The sequence below is a fragment of the Sus scrofa genome, chromosome 2, assembly GCF_054392235.1.
Source record: "Sus scrofa isolate SSC_HxYL_T2T_F1_AM1 chromosome 2, Sscrofa_HxYL_maternal_Yorkshire_Landrace_v2.0, whole genome shotgun sequence".
NCBI lineage: Eukaryota > Metazoa > Chordata > Mammalia > Artiodactyla > Suidae > Sus > Sus scrofa.
In genome coordinates, this window is record NC_139384.1 from 11,228,470 (window position 1) to 11,245,656 (window position 17,187).

General features: G+C 43.0%; 1 protein-coding gene and 1 long non-coding RNA gene across 2 annotated transcripts in view; one reads left to right on the plus strand and one right to left on the minus strand.

The window, feature by feature from the left end:
* Nucleotides 1-17,187, plus strand: part of LOC146405096 (uncharacterized) — a 142,123-nt gene that overhangs the window by 7,852 nt on the left and 117,084 nt on the right. The window lies entirely within an intron of this gene.
* On the minus strand, nucleotides 497-16,772 carry MS4A12 (membrane spanning 4-domains A12). The gene is made up of 7 exons (XM_003353837.6): nucleotides 16,684-16,772; nucleotides 10,636-10,908; nucleotides 7,463-7,600; nucleotides 6,319-6,375; nucleotides 3,752-3,868; nucleotides 1,105-1,215; nucleotides 497-917 (listed from the first exon to the last, which is right to left on the minus strand). Exons 2-7 carry the CDS (start codon nucleotides 10,900-10,902, stop codon nucleotides 831-833), a joined length of 777 nt encoding a protein of 258 aa, XP_003353885.3. The 5' UTR covers nucleotides 10,903-10,908; nucleotides 16,684-16,772; the 3' UTR covers nucleotides 497-830.

Sequence of the window (17,187 nt, forward strand, 5' to 3'; positions counted from 1 at the left end):
ACTGGAATTGCTGGCCAGTTGGGATCTAGGCATGGCCCCTATGAAGGGCAGTTGGGTATTTGCTTTCTGGACAGAAATGGGAAGGGGGAGGAGTAGGGGAATTCTAATGACTTGGGCACCCTGTAAATCATCATCAAAGAAATTTTGTCAGTCTGTTTTGCAGTATTTTGTCAGATCTACTGCTTTAAAACCAATCTCAAACAAAAAGAATTTCTTAAAAAAAAAGAAATACAAGGCTCGGAGTTCCCATCTTGGCTCAGTGGAAAAGAATCTGACTAGCATCCATGAGGATGCAGGTTCAATCCCTGGCCTTGCTCAGTAGGTTAAGGATCTGGCGTTGCTGTGAGCTGTGGTGTAGGCTGCAGATGCGGCTCAGATCCCACATTGCTATAGCTGTGGCATAGACCAGCAGCTGCAGCTCTGATTCCACCCCTAGCCTGGGAACCACCATATGCTGTGGGTGCGGCCCTAGAAAGACAAAACAAAACAAGGTTTATGCTCCTAGTAACATTTTATTGAGGGAAGGGTAACTTTAACAGGAAATTTTCTAACTTTAAGAGAGTTGCAGAGTCATTTCCAGTCCTCCAGCCCTTCACCTTTGCCAGCACGTGGTAGTGGCATGTAGGAAGAAACACTGGTAGAGAGGTCCATAGAGTTTTCATTCATGACAAACCAAGAACAGAACCTGAAACACAGTCTTTAAAGATTAGCAATCATCGTGAACGGCGAAGACCAACTTCTTAAGAAGTTTCTGCAGAGCGGTTCTACCCCCATGAAATTGCAGGATGCTTCTTCTTCTTTTAATACCTACTGGTATTAGGTGGTGTGAGCTAAGTGGCCGGAACTGGGGGAGGAACTGAGGACAATCCTGTCGTCAAGGGACTGTTTGCATACACAGGTGGAATGACCAGGACAGACTGGAAAGAATGAATAAATCAAGTAATATTGTTACTACAATCCTACGCAGAACGCCCCACCCTGGTCCTATCAGAGTTGAGGACAAAGAGCCCTCTGATAAGCCCTCAATGGGACTTAGCTGATGCTGCAGTCTGTATTTCTCCAGCACATACTCTGACTATTTTACAGAGAAGCGGCCCAACTCACCCCACTGGTGTTGGTGATGGTGTGGCTGGCAAAATAGGCTGTGACACAAGTTATGCAGAACTCCAAGAGAGAGAAGATAATCAGCATGGCTGAAATGCCTTTTCCAGAAAGCTGAAATTGGAAATAAACACACTGAAATTTTAACTCATCAGGAGGGTCTCACCCAGGCTTCCAAGTGTTACTGACTCGTCAAACATGCTCTCGCTTGTAGTTCACTTGCTCCAGGATTATTTCTCCACTGTTTCACACATTTATTTCAGGGGAATGTGAATTAATTTTGGAATTTCTTTAAAATGTCAGAAGACCTTCCTTTTTGCCAGTGGACTGTTTTATTTAGAAACATTGGAAAGGAAGTAGATTTTTTTTTCTTTGCAGTGGCTTTCTTTTTTCTTTTTAAATAAAATCTTATCTGCTTTTTTTTTTTTTTTTAAATCAAGCAATATAGAACACAACCCATCCTTCCAAATGCCCCTGTCCGGAAATGAGCAAAATTAACATCTCAGGCCTGTTATTCTCAAACTCTATGTATGGGCAAAAGGGGAATAGAAAAATGGATGCATGGAGTGACAACAAGAGAGGAAAAATGAGAGTAAGAGAGGGTGAGAGAATGAGCAACAGAGGCAACCTCACTCTTTAAGAATAGAATCATTTTGTACTTCCTGTTTTGAAGTAAAAGTATTACTTGATTTTAACAGAATAAAAAGAAGTTAAGTCAAATTAAGTTTATAAAATCCATGAAGAATCAACATCATTTTAAACCTACAAGTTTTAATTTGAGGCAGTAGTAGACTGGTGGGAATGTAAATTGGTACAACCAATATGGAGAACAGTCTGGAGGTTCCTTAAAAAACTACAAATAGAGTTACCATATAATCCAGCAATCCCACTTCTGGTCCTTTATCCAGAGAAAACCGTAATTCAGAAAGATACGTGCACTCCAGTATTCATGGCACAACTTTTCACAACAGCCGAGACATAGAAGCCATGTGTAATTAGCATTCATGTGTTCTCTCTCATCTTTCCTTTCATCTCTTCATGTCCCAATTTTTGTTCTTTTCACGAATCTCCTTACACACCTTCTCCCTGGCCGTTCTGAATTCTTGATTTAATTTACCTCATTTATGGTTGAATAGTACTGTTTTTTAGCAGCACTGCCCATGTGTGTTATTGTTGTTTCACTAGAGTATCTTCTTGTTGCTTTTCTATTGTCACAAGGGTTTTATTGGATTATTCTTTTTTTTTTTTTTTTTTCGGTCTTTGTAGGGCTGCACCCACAGCATATGGAGGTTCCCAGGCTGGGGGTCTAATTGGAGCTGTAGCCTCCAGCCTACACCACAGCCACAGCAATGCAGGATCCATGCAGCGTCTGCAACCACAGCTCACTGCCACGCTGGATCCTTAACCCACTGAGGGCGGCCAGGAATTGAACCTGCAACCTCATGGTTACTAGTTGGGTTTGTTAACCTGAGCCACGATGGAAACTCTTATTGGATTATTCTTTTTTTTTTTTTTTTGTCTTTTGTCTTTTTGTTGTTGTTGTTGTTGCTATTTCTTGGGCCGCTCCTGCGGCATATGGAGGTTCCCAGGCTAGGGGTTGAATCGGAGCTGTAGCCACCGGCCTACGCCAGAGCCACAGCAACGCGGGATCCGAGCCGTGTCTGCAACCTACACCACAGCTCACGGCAACGCTGGATCGTTAACCCACTGAGCAAGGGCAGGGACCAAACCGGCAACCTCATGGTTCCTAGTCGGATTTGTTAACCACTTCGCCACGACGGGAACTCCGGATTATTCTTGAATCACATTTTCTCCTCATCAAATCTTTACAGACATTTCTCCATAATTTTCTGTCATCAAATGTTGCCTTAGTAGAGACTGAGTCAAGTAGATTTTTTTTCCTGTTTGTAAGTAATTTGATTTTTCTACCTAAACCCTCAAAGAATCCTTTTCTATACTTTATGCTTTAACAAGGATACATAATGTACATACATATATATCAATATGCATCAGTATCTATAGCTCACTTATTTTGCATTTCTTTCTCCTAGTGTAAGTTATTCTCATTTAGCCTACAAATTCAGTTATTATTTCATTTTGGGGAATTTTTTCCAGTATTTCTGAATACTCTTTTGTTTTTGCCTTTTAGGGCCGTACCCACGGCATGTGGAGGTTCCCAGGCTAGGGGTCAAATAGGAGCTGTAGCTGCCATCCTACGCCACAGCCACAGCAACACAGGATCTGAGCCACGTCTGTGACCTACACCACAGCTCGCGGTAATGCTGGATCCTCAACCCACTAAGTGAGGCCAGGGATCGAACCTGTGTCCTCGTGGATGCCAGTTGGATTTGTTAACCGCTGAGCCACATCAGGAACTCCAGTATTTCTGAATTCTCTTTAGCAGTCTTCCCTGTGTGACTAACCATGAAATAGACCAATAAAGAATGCCCTTTCTGCCCTAGTCTTATCTGTAGAGGTGAGTCTCCCACTTTATTCTGTAGTCCCGGAGATCATGTGACGAGGAATAGGGTTAGAATAGAAAAGGGGATTTTTTCTGCTAGAGCTGCTGTACAGTAGGAAGAACAAAAGCAGACCCCACTGTATGTGAGTGGAAAGGGAGGCGGCACCTGGGGGATGATGGAATACTTACCACCGCCCAGTAGTCTTGCTCGGGCAGCCCGTTGATGCTTTCATCCACCAGCAACAGGATCATCCCAATGAAGGCAAAGAAGGAACTAACAATACTCATTCCCAGGCTGCTTTTTATCTGATGGAGATGACAAGAAAAATAAATCTTACATAGGATGAAAGAAATTAAGTGAAATAAGAATTCGTTAAACCTAAGGAGTTCCCATTGTGGCGCAGCGGAAACCAATCCGTCCAGTATCCATGAGGATGAGGGTTCCATCCCTGGCCTTGCTCAGTGGGTTGGGGATCCGGCATTGCCGTGCCCTGTGGTGTAGGTCGCACATGTGACTTGGATCCCTCGTTGCTGTGGCTGTGGTTGTAGGTCGGCAGCTGTAGCTCAGATTTGACCCTAGTCTGGGAACCTCCATATGCCATGGTTGCAGCCCTAAAAAGCAAAATAATAATAATAATAATAATAAATTAATTAAATCCAATGGTTCTTCATCTCTGAAATCTTGAAAACAGTTTTGAAGTTGAAGTGATTTTTTTTTTTTTCCCCTCTGCTCTTCTGGGTAGTTACCAGGAAAACTATTCTGTATGCTGCCTAAATGCAGGGCATTTCTAAAATCTGTAGAAAAATATAAATAAAGCAGAACCTCATCTGTTATATTTATCTAAATCTCATGCATAGTAATAATTCTCTGCCCTTTTAAAAACAATAAAATGACATACTTTTTTTTTTCTATCTTTTTTTGGCCGCACACACAGTATATGGAAATTCCTGGACCAGGGGGGGAATCCAAGCTGCAGCTGAGACCTTTGCCACAGCTCCAGCAACACCGGATCCTTAATCCACTGTGCAAGGCCAGAGATTGAACTTGTGCCTCAGCAGCAACCTGAGCCCCTGCAGTTGGATCCTTAACCCACTGCACCACAGCAGGAACTCCAAAACGACAGACTTTTAATGAGCATATTTCTGTGACAGTCACTGTATTAAATTATTTAAGTATATTATCTCGTAGAACTCTCACAGCCTCTATATGAGGTAGTACTACATAGTATCAAATTTTATAGATGAAAAAGTTTATACACAAACAGTCTTTGCTGATAAATTTTGAAATTAATGAAACCCTTGTCTTTCTAAGGACTAGATAAAGAACCCTCAGTTTAGAATGAGGAACTCATTAGGCTTTTGAGGGTGGAGGTACAAGGGCAGAATATAAAACTTTCCTGTTTCTGGGGAGTTCCTGTTGTGGCCAGCGGAAACCAATCTAACTAGTATCCATGAGGATTCGGGTTCGAGCCTTGGCCTTGCTCAGTGGGTTAAGGATCTGGTGTTGCCGTGAGCTGTGGTGTAGGTTGCAGACAAGGCTTGGATCATGCATTCCTGTGGCTGTGGTGTGGGCTGGCAGCTGTAGCTCTGATTGGACCCCTAATCATATGCCACGGGTGCAGTCCTGAAAAAAAAAAAAAAAGCAAACAAAGCAAAATGGAACAAAAACTTTCCCATTTCTCAAGATTTTGAAATTCAGCAGAATAATTATGAAACCAAGTCCTCTGCTGACTTGTTAAGAGTACTTTGGAATGTGCTAGTGCTACAGCTAGTGCTTCGAGTCTTCTGATGGCCTCTGTAAGGCTCCTAGAAAAATTGCTTTAGGTATAATTTCAGAGTAATTCTCTGTCTTCTCTCAAAATGGACAGATTCTATGCTTGGACAAGCATAGTTAGAAGGAAGGGTCTCTAAATCATCCAGAGAAAAGATGCTTTATTTTATTTTTGGATTAAAACAGGGCTGGTTAATCAGGATTAGGATGATTTATTGTTTTCGCATTTGTATTGTATTGTATTGTTTTTTTAGCTGAGTCTAGTCTGGCAAAGGATGAGCAGCATGATTCTATGTTTCTATCTTCCCATTCTTTCCTCTTGTGCCGGATTAAATTGAATTTTGAAAGCACCTCTGCTCTAGTTGTCTCTCATTCTTGGCCAACTATTTTCTTTCTCCTGTTTCAGAAGTGGAACCAGGAAATTAAAAGGGCGGAGCGTTATGACCGAGAGAATTGGAAGGCCTATGTCAGTGATTTATGAGCTCTTCTTATGTACTGAGCTAGGTGTTTTTAATGATGATTTAAGGAACCATAAAATAAAAGTCACATCTGAGTAAGAACGGAGACATGCACAAATAAAGAAATACAAATACAAGGCAAGGCAGAACTGAGAAATGGCAAATGAATAGCAGAGTCTTCGATAATTGAAGTGGCAAGCAGGTGTTTCCTGGCTTCTAGGATTCTACTTGGAGCTCCCCCAATGCAGTGTGACCCCACTGAATTGGGGCACCTTAGGGATAACCAACTCTATCTTCACTGATTTCCACTCTTGTGAATGAAAGAGTTGGGATGTGGAGCACTGCCGTTTCTGAGTAGCAACTTATGCGGCCCATGTGAAGGCACACATACTGTGGAGAGTCAGCCAGTAGATGTTTTTGGGGAAAAAATGTTCCCCTTTGCATTTTCTGAATACACCCTCTCAATTTTCTTCCTCAAATAATTTAATCTTTAGAGAGATTTGAAAAGTAGAAACACTCTAACTTACCAGAGCAGGGGAAGACTTCTTGGATGCCAAAATACAGAGAATTCCAGTAATAATGAACTGTAGAAATAGACCAGTGTATTTGTGAGATGATGGGGTCTTTGTTCCCAGAAATTACTTCTCTTTATATGCTGAAAACTTAGCCTATTTATACTTCCCTCTCAAAAATTCTTCAAGCAGTTATGTCCTTTTGACTTCTTTTCTTTTCCTTTTTAGTTTCTTGCATATAAAGAACTCATTCCCTTGTAAGCTTTCCTTGTTCTTATGGCTTCTGACCTTACTGCTGAATCTCTTCTCCTGAACAATTTTTTTTTTTTTTTCGTTTTTGGCCACACCTGTGGCATATGGAAATTCTTGGGCTAGGGATCCAATCAGAGCTGCAGCTGGGGCCTATTTCACAGCCATGGCTGATCCGAGCCACATCTGCAACCTACACTGCAGCAACGTCAGATCCTTAACCTACTGAGCAAGGCCAGGGATTGAACCCCCATCCTCACAGAGGCAATGCTGGGTCCTTAACCCACTGAACCACAAGGAAACTCCCTCAACTGTTTTTTTTTTTTTTTAATTTTTATTTTTTTGCTTTTTAGGGCCAAACCCATGGCATATGGAGGTTTCCAGGCTAGGGGTCGAATTGGAGCTACAGCTGCCAGCCTACACTACAGCAAATGCCAGATCCGAGCCCCGTCTGTGACCTACACCACAGCTTATGGCAACGCCGGATCCTTAACCCACTGAGCAAGGCCTGGGATCGAACCTGCAACCTCATGATTCCTAGTTGGATTCGTTTCCGCTGCGCCATGACAGGAACTCCAATTGTTATTTTTGGTCATGTTACTGATCATTTCTTTTTGCTTTTCTCCATCCAACACATTCATTTCCATCTAAAATGTAATGGGGAACTAAAACTTTGGTTTGCTGCCTACTTGATCAGAATAAATTTTAGGGTGTAACTTTAGCCTGCAAGTTAAAATGGGGAACAAAAGCTCTCCTGTATTTAATTCTCTAATTAATATTTAATATTACTACCTAATACCTAAATTTCCCAGCTAATCAGATGCAGGGCTTATAAAAAGGTGAGTTGTACATAGACTGGGGATAGCTATACTCGATAAACTGAAGAGAGGTGTTGTTGCAGTCTACTCACAGAGAGGCCGCCCCAGAATGGATATCCGCTAACAAAAGCCAAGGAAGCAAAACCCAAAACTTGCATATAAGTGCGGCCCATTAAGCCCAGAATAATTCCGAAGCCAATGTGCATTGATCCAATCAGGATCTGGATTGCCTAAAAAAAAAAAAAAAAACAAAAAAAAAAAAACAGACATTTAAAAACTGCTTCATCTTCAGGCATTACTGTCATTGTGCTGTGTTATTTATGGCCAACGCTGTCAAGATCCACGGCTGTCATTTAGCTGTACCTCCACAGGAGGTGGGCCCTTCAGATTTTGATGTTCACTAGAGCCAGGGCCTCAGCATAAGGTTTTGTTTGAGGTATTTGGGGAGGTTTGTGCCGATGGCCCAAGGAGAGTTCTTCAGAAAGTGCTACCTTGTAAGCGTGTATTAGTATCCCCTGAGAGCCTCTAAGACTCTTAGAAAAAAGGGCTTTAACTGACTTCAATGGCTGTTTTTTGCAAACAGACCTGTCCTCTGCCTGGGTAATCCCAGTTCTGGAAAAAAGTATCAACAAAGAAAAAAAACAAACAAATCATTAAGCATTAACGATACACTTGATAATATTCTAAGCCCTTTACACCTAATCCTCCCAACAGTAGGATGGAGGCATAGAGACATAAAGAGATTAGGCGTCCACTTAGTCTGTTCAAGCTCTTGTAATAAAAATGCCCACATGCTGAGTGGTTTATAAACAACAGAAATTTATTGTGCACGGTTCTGGAGGCTGGGAAGTCCCAAGTTCAAGGTGGCAGCACAGTCACCTTCTGGGAGGGCCCTCTTCTGGGTTCATAGCCCGTGCCACGCCTTTCACTATGTCCTTACATCATGTAAGGGGCTAGGGATTTCTCAGGAGCCTGTTTTATAAGGCACTAATCTCATTCACGAGGGCTCCACCCTCCAGACCTAATAAGCACCTCCCAAAGGCCCACCTCATAATACTATCATCCCTGAGACTTAGGATTTCAACATATGAATTTGGGGCAGGGAGACAAATAGTCAGACCATCCCAGTGCCCAAGATCACACAATTACTAGGGGCAGATCTGAGAATTTAATGCAGCACATTGAGTCCAAAGCCCATGTCTTAACTATCTCCTCAGGCTCAACTCAGCTCCACCTCTTCCATGAGGTCTTCTTGATTATACCAGTGAATTTAAACTATCATATTTTTTTAAAATTTCTGTTGTACCTTATGATATAAATCCTACACCTTATTTCTTAGTTTTGTGCTCATATATCTAAGCTCTGAGTCAGTTGGGGCAGAAGGTCCACTCAGATCTTACCTCTGGAGGCCTCTACCCTGTTGTGGTGACTGGGGGCTACCAAGGGCTTTAGTTGTACAGTCTTTAGGGAGAGGAAATAGATTCTGCTGACTGGAGCTTTTAAACAACAAAACAGCACATTTATTTATTTATTTATCTTTTTTTTACAGCTGCACCTGCAGCATATGGAAGTTCCCAGGCTAGGGATCCAATCAGAGCTGAAGCTGCCGCCTACGTCACAGCAATGCCAGATCCCAGCCGCATCTGTGATCTACACTGCAGCTTGTGGCAACACGGGCTCCTTAATCCACTGAGCAAGGCCACGGATCAAACCCACATCCACATGTCCTCATGAATACTAGTCAGATTCTTAACCCGCTGAACCACAACGGGAACTCCCAAGACAGCACTTGAAAGCACTTCTGTTAGGCACCTCTTTGGGATCGGACGGCATGCCCCAGTAGCTCCCCACTCCACTGAAAGCCAGGGCCGCTGGTCCTTCCAGCTTCACAGGGGCCTGGCCCCATCGCCTCTCTGGCCTTCTTCCAGCTGCTCCCTCTGTCTGTCATTCTGCTCTGCTTTATTGGCCTCCTCCCTGTTCTTCAAACATGTCATGCACATTTTCCCCTAAAGACTTTCCAATTTTACCTGGAACCTCTTGCCTGATGTCTTTCTGACTCACCCTTCACTTTATGTCTTTGCTTGAATGTCATCATCTAAGGAAAGTCTACCCTGATGAGCTTGAAATTTCCACCCCTTCCCTGCCTGGAATTGCTCATCTCTTTCACTTTTCTTAACCCCTCCACATCCTTTACCACCTTCTGATGCCCTGTGTCCTTTAATGCTTTATTATGTGTGTAGTCTGATTTCCCCCACTAGATTCTAAGCTCCATGAGGGCAGACATTGTGCCTTTTGTTCTCAGCAATATTCCCAACACCCATGTGGGGTCCACTGCATGGAGTGCTGGTTTGTCCCATTGACTCCATGGGAGCAGAGAACTTCTTCCCTCTGGCAGGAGGAGGACCTGAGAAGCCACCTCCCAGCTTAGATCTGCCTGCTGGAAGGGGACCAGTGCTCAGTTCCTAAGGTGGATAGAAGAGTTTCTGGCACTTAATGGTCACTCAGCATTATCTACTGAATGCTCTAGCAGAGAAGTTAGATGTACACCCAGGGAGGGACAGTACCATTTGGTGAAAAATTGTGTTAGTGGCGTGAAAGGGGTGTTTGAAAAGCACAGCAAAAGGGCTAACAATTCTGCCTGTGGAAGTTGAGTTTTCACATGCGAGTAGGGCATATTTTACAGTGCCTCCATAAACTGGATTGGGAAGGGTCAAAGTGCCCTAGGTGGAGGTCACGTGGCAGTGAAGCCATCCCATCTCCGTGGACACTGGGTGAGGGGCATAGCAGATAGAATAGCCCCTGGGTCTTTCACCCACTTTCCATAGACAGCCCATTCATAGTTCCTGCTGTTTTTAACACAGACCTCAGTGTTCATATTGGTGTGAATTTGCATCTATACAAATATCAGGTTTGAAGCTAATCCAGAGAAAGGCTTGCGGGTACCATGTACTTTCCAGAAATGAGATCAAGCTAGAAGTAGTGATGTTTCCACAATGTCAGTGTTACTGGGTCATCCTGCTAGGAAGAATCCTTTGTCACCCATTAGATTTTTGCATGAGTCTAAAATAAAATGAATTCAGGGTGAAATCTATATGCAGACTAATTATTTCTACCTAAAAGGGATACTGTTTGTGGAGTAGCATTCAGAACTTCCCAATGATTGGGTGTGTGCCATGAGATCATAAACTTCTCTCCACCTACAACTTGTAAGCACAATAAAACCTTATGAATGCAGAATTAAAATTCTGGTAGTAAGTAGACTTACCCCTAGTGTCTTTGCTTCTTCTTTAAAGTTTGTGGCTGCTTTTCCTGTACCTGGATTTACCATTTGTATATTTCCTTGAACCTGCTGACTGTTATTGGGGATTCCTGGAGAGACGATGAAAGGTGCCTGGCTACTCTGAACTTGGATTCGTGGGTTGATGAACCCTGGGGGTTGTTGAGACCCAGGCACCATAAAGTTACTTGGTGGGTAAAGATCAGGTGTGGTTCCATACACTCCAGGGTAGGTTGTTGGCTTGGATGACATCATTTTGTCCTAAGTATTACAAAATATGACAGAATGATAAATTTACCCAGAAAAGAGACTAAAGAAAATCTTGTCAAATGTCAATTATCTATGCAAATAGAGACAAGCAAGTGACCAGTTAATGGGAAATGAATGATAACCAATATGAACCAGATTCTTACTTGACTTTGGAATCCTGTACCTCCTATAGTTTAAAGGACGTGAAGGAGGGGACGATGGGGATAAATTTAGTTTCCAATTCCCACTTGATGCTGTATTCATATACAGTGACCTTCTGTGAATTCGCCATGTCTAAAGGATGACAGAGGAGAGAGGCAGTGGTAGGCAGAATAACACACCCGCCTCCTTTCCCTGAAGATGTCCTGTCCACGTTCTAACCCGGGAAACTGTAGCTGTGTTAAGTTACATGGCAAAGGGGTTTAATGTTGCAGATGGCATTGAGGTTGATAATCAGCTGACCTTAAAACGGGGAGATGTGGGAGTTCCTCGGTGGTCTAGTGATTAGGATTTGGCCCTTTCACTGCTGTGGCCCGAGTTCAACCCCCGGTCTGAGAACTGAAATCCCACATCAGGCCACTGCACTTTGTGGCCAAAACAACAATGACAACAACAACCCAAAGCAAAAAAGAACAACCAAAACCAGGGGGGAAAAAGCAACAATTAGGGAGATTTTCTTGGCTTAAGTCAGAGAAAGAGATGTGATGGTGCAAGTCAGATCAGAAGTGATGCCGGAGTTCCCGTCATGGCTCAGTGGTTAACGAATCTGAATAGGAACCATGAGGTTGTGGGTTCGATCCCTGCCCTTGCTCAGTGGGTTTACGATCCGGTGTTGCCATGAGCTGTGGTGTAGGTCACAGACGTGGCTCGGATCCTGTGTTGCTGTGGCTGTGGCAGAAGCTACAGCTTGGATTAGACCCCTAGCCTGGGAACCTCCATATGCCGCGGGAGCGGCCCAAGAAATGGCAAAAAGACAAAAAAAAAAAAAAAGTGATGCCGTGCTTGATGCCTTTGAAGACCAAGGAAGTGGGCCATGAGCCGAAGGATGTCGTGGCCTCTAGAAGCCAGAGAAAATGAGGAAAACAGGTCTTTCCTGGATATTTCAGAATGGAATGCCGCTCTGCTGACACCTTGATCTTAGCTCAGTGAAAACACAGTTGGATTTTTGACCTCCAGAACTATCAGATGATGACTTTGCGTTATTTTAAGCCATTATGTTTCTGGTAATGTGTTATATCAATAAATAGAAAATGAAGACAGGGGCTTAGAATACAATTGACTGGCAAGGAAGGAGTCCAAGATTTAAAATTGTCAGTATTTTTCCAAGTAGATAATTCATATATGATCTATTAAGTTGATTCTCTTGTTCTTTAAGAAAAAAATACACTTGAGATTCCCTGTTCATTTTTTTTTCTTTTTGGATCCACACCTGGGGCATATGGAAGTTCCCAGGCTAAGGGTCAAATTGGAGCCGCAGCTGCTGGCCTATGCTACAGCCATGGCAACATCGGATCCTTAAGCCACTGAGCAAGGCCAGGGATCTATCCTGCATCCTCATGGATACTAGTTGGGTTCTTAAACCACTGAACCACAATGGGAACTCCTCCCTCTTCAGTTTGGTTCCTTCAGGAAGCATAAAGTATCTCAGGTCCTTGGTGGCCAAGGGGAATTTTGTTGGAAATCAGCACAACTAGATATGGACAGCCATCACTATTAATCCTTGGGAAAAAAATCGCAACAATTAAAAACATTAGTCTTCAGTACCCTAAGATTCTTTTTGAGAGCTCATCCTCAAACCATGTTCTTATATACCATCAGTCTCGATAAAGTAGGACTTCTTGATGCCTTCATCCCTGCTATGGAGTGAGAGTAGCCTACTGGAGTTTTGTACCACTGGTGTTTTAACAGGGACCTACTGGTGTTTGAAGTAGGAAAGAGCCCTTCCAGTTATCCTGTCCCATTCACCTGGGTTTATAAGCAAGATATTGACGCCACGGCAGCTGAAATGGCTCCATTGAGGTTACACAGGAAGTGTGTGGCAGAGCCAGGACTAGAACATGGGCTTTTGACTGGAGGGAAGCCCCCTGCAGCCACTCTGCTCACTTGGAGGTTTACAGAGCTTGTCTTTCCAGGCTGCCTAGTAGTGACAGGGCATTGCCTCTGCACCTGTAACTACCCAACGCCAGCAAACAAAAGTACTATTTTCCAATGCCGTGAAGAGGACTATGTAAACTGACTGACTTCTTGGTGATTCAGCAGTTAAGTTAGTGAGGCCTCTGCCCACCAAGCCTCTGGAGGGCTGTCCACGGAGCTGACATTTCATTCAGCACTTAATGTAGGCACAATAGGGGTGGTCTAGTGCCATGGTTAGGAGCACAAACTCAGGGTTGGAATTCTGGCTCTAACACCAGCTCTGTGTGTTTGGCCAGTTAGTTAACCAGTCTTTGCCTTAGTTTCTTGTTGTAAAATGAGGATGATAAGACTATCTTCCTTTTCAGGGTCTCTTTGAGTTTTTTTTTTTTTTTTAAGGGCCACACCTGAGGCATATGGAGGTTCCCAGGCTAGGGGTCTAATTGGAGCTGTAACTGCCAGCCTATGCCAGAGCCACAGCAACTCGGGATCCAAGCTGTGTCTGCGACCTACACCACAGCTTGTGGCAACTCTGGATCCTTAACCCACTGAGCAAGGCCAGGAATCGAACCTGCAACCTCATGGTCCCTAGTCGGATTCGTTTCCGCTGAGCGACATAGGGAACTCCGGAGGGTCCCTTTGAGTATTAAAGTGTTAGTCCATGTAAAGTTTTTACAGCTGTACCTGTTACAACTGCACGAGTAGCTCTATGATTATTTTATTATTGCCATGTTAGGTAGTTATCTGTCCTCGTTTTTACAAACACCCACGAGGTAGATAATAATATCATTCCCGTTTCACAGTGAGATGTTTAAATCCATAACCTACACCCATAACCCTTGCCTTAAGCTGCTCAGACGCTAGATTCAAATGAAAAGGTTGAAAACTCACTATAAAGGCAGAAAACAAGTTTTGGAAACATTTGATTACAAAAGGGATTAGCATTCAAAGTAGAAACACTTGCTTTTCTTTTTTTCTTTTTTAGGACAACATCTGAAGCATATGGAAGTTCCCAGGCTAAGGGTAGAATCAGAGCTGCAGCCACAGGCCTACACCACAGCCACAGCTACAGCAACACCAGATCTGAGCTACATCTGCAACCTGTGCCACAGCTTGTGGCAACTCTGGATCCTTAACCCAATGAGTGAGGCCAGGGATTGACCCTGAATCCTCATGGAGTTCTTAACCCACTGAGCCACAGCGGGAACTCCTGTAAACAGATTTTAATCTAGTTATTTAAACAAGGAGAAAAAAAAGGAATCAGTTCCATAGCTGTGATTCTTGGAGTGACTCGCTATAGCTCTCAAATGACATTTGAGAACATGAAGATTTTATATCATGTGGACCTGGTTTCTGTGACCATTTACTGTTCAAACCTTCCTCATCTGCTCCTTGCACAGCTTGCTTTCTTTCACCCGTGGCATCTGGAAATTCCCAGGCTAGGGGTCAAATTAGAGCTGCAGCTGCTGGCTTACGCCACAGCCTCAGCAACACCAGATCCAAGCCACATCTGCAGCCTACACCAGGGCTCATGGCAACACCAGAGCATTAGCCCACTGAGTGAGGCCAGGAATCGAACTCACATCCTCGTGGATACTAGTCGGGTTCGTTAACTGCTGCACCATGAAGGGAACTCCCTTTACACAGCTTTTTTAACCAGATCCCTGTTAGCCTCTGTGTGGCAGTTGTAAAATGATGCTGTTCACAGGGGCTGGCCTGAAGATCACATAACCCTAATTCCTGTGAAGCTGTTGGAACAGTGCTCAGCACTGCCGTCAAGAGTGTGTTAAGCAGTAACTGTCATTCTGTTATCAGAGCCCCAAGTCCTCTATCCCTATTTAAACAGTGGATGTACCATATGAAGAGTTTATTTTTTATTTTTTTATTTTTATTTTTTGTCTTTTTAGGGCTGCACCCGCGGCATATGGAGGTTCCCAGGCTAGGGGTCTAATCGGAGCTGTTGCTGCTGGCCCACGCCAGAGCCACAGCAACACCAGATCTGAGCCACGTCTGTGACCTACACCACAGCTCATGGCAATGCCAGATCCTTAGCCCACTGATCGAGGCCAGGGATAGAACCTGCAACGTCATGGTTCCTAGTTGGATTCGTTTCTGCTGTACCACAACGGGAACTCTGAAAAGTTTGTTTATAATAGATAATGAATTTCAAAGGGTCAGTGCCAAGTTCAAGGAGATAGGATATGGGGAGTCAGGGTAGGGTAATTTACCAGAACAATAGTTTTCTTGATTTTTTTTAAAGTATTGTTTAAGTATTATTTATTTATTGAAAGACTTAAACTATTTCTATACATATGTAATCTCATTACCTCCTTTGGTGGTTATTGATCATTGCAATTTTTTTTGTCTCACTGGGTAATTTGATAAGAAAACTCTAGACTTTTCATCTATTTATCATTTTTGTATTTCCTGTCTGCTATTTAGTTTCTGGACTAACACCTTTGAGTTCCATATAGAACCCAGATTATTAATAGTTTTGTAAAGGTTATGTTGGCCTCAGATGCATTTTTTTCCCTGGGTCAAGTTCTGGTTTTATAAAAAGGATTAAAGAGCTGAGCCAGTCTCACTCCTTTTAGTTTATACCAAAATGACTTAATGTGTAAACAGCCTTATAGTTTGGTGCAAAGCAGGGAAAAATGCTTGGGGGTATAACTAAGTGATTATCCAGTTGAAATAAGGATAATCTTGTAAATGATAGAAGGAAAAGGAAACCAATGAATAGGCTCTTTTCTTCGATTCCACCTTTCAATTTAGTACAATTTTTCTCTTAACCTTTGGTAAAATATTTGCTATTGATTGTCTTTATATTCTAAAAATTAAACACATTTATTTTTAAGTGCAAGGAACACATCAACAAACAGGAGGTCCAATGAAAAGAACAGGGCTGTAATACTAAGAAGAAAGCTCATCAATTTGCTCTGATTAGATAGTTTCAAATAAAAATTGGGAAAACTTACTTTTTTCCAGTTTCTTTCTACCTCTTCCACATTAATTTCACTTTTAACATTTTCAAAATGTGGATCACCACTATTTTTGAGAAGATATTATAGCATATAAAGCAACATAATTCTTAATCATTTCCACAAGTATCACCCAATATATCTACAAATAAAAGTACTGACCTAGTGAAAGGAGTGATTCTCTCTCCCCCTGCCCCCTGTTTTTTGTTTTTGACATTCAAAAAAAAAGCACCTTCATTAAAAATGTATTACAAGGCCAAGTGCTCCAGTTTTTCTGCTGGTGCTGTGTAGTCCCATGGTCTCCTTGCTATTTTCACTGGCTCACAGTGGAACAGTGCTTCCTCCTTGATGAATCTTCCTGGAATAGCATACGTTCAAACCTCCTGTCTCCCCTTTGTTAGCATTGACTTTTGATTTTTTTTTTTCTTGAAGTATCTCTTACCCGCTTAATAGCAGCTGACATTCTCTTTCATTTCTCTCCTGCTTTTCTTTCCTTCCTTGTTTCATTTCTTTCCTGCTTCATCCCCCCTCTTTCCCCCCCCCCCCCACTCACCTACATGCCCAGCAGAGTCAAGAACTGGCCTTAACTCTCCAGACCACCCACACAGCGACACCAGCCCCTCTGTTGATGGCCATTGCTTTGGATGAAGAGATAGATGAAGATGGTCAGTGGACTTACTCTGTTCCTTTGGCACTTCTTGGCTTCCTCTCTCTGTCTCTCTCTTCTCCAAGCTCTGTGCTAATCTGAGATACTTACCTGGATATTACAGGTACTTTTTACTTCCTTGCTTGGAAACAGCCTGTCTCCTATCTTTATTTAATTCCAAAGTCCTTGTCATTGACGCTTCACCATAAATGGATACCTAGGCCCATTAGTAAACTGTGGAATATGCTGTGCTTTCACGCCTTCCTCTCCCTTGGGCTGGGAGCCTCTCCTGGAACCCCAACACTACATGCCTATTTTCTTCGACCTCAGCACTTTTTTTTTTTTTTTTTTTTTTTTTTTTTTTACTTTTTTTACTTTTTTAGAGCCACACCCACGGCATATGGAAGTTCCCAGGCTAGGGGGGCTAATCAGAGCTGCAGCCACCAGTCTATGCCGCAGCCACCGCCACGCCAGATCTGAGCCACATCTGCGTCCCTACACCTCAGCTCACGGCCACGCAGGATCCTTAACCCACCA

Bases quoted from the DNA above. Each gene is read 5' to 3' on its own strand.
- MS4A12 (XM_003353837.6), bottom strand. From the start codon at position 10,902: ATGATGTCATCCAAGCCAACAACCTACCCTGGAGTGTATGGAACCACA. The intron at 6,376-7,462 runs GTGAGTAGACTG...CTATTTCTACAG, and splicing joins CATTCTGGGGCGGCCTCTCT to TTCATTATTACTGGAATTCT. The intron at 3,869-6,318 runs GTAAGTTAGAGT...CATCTCCATCAG, and splicing joins AGAAGTCTTCCCCTGCTCTG to ATAAAAAGCAGCCTGGGAAT.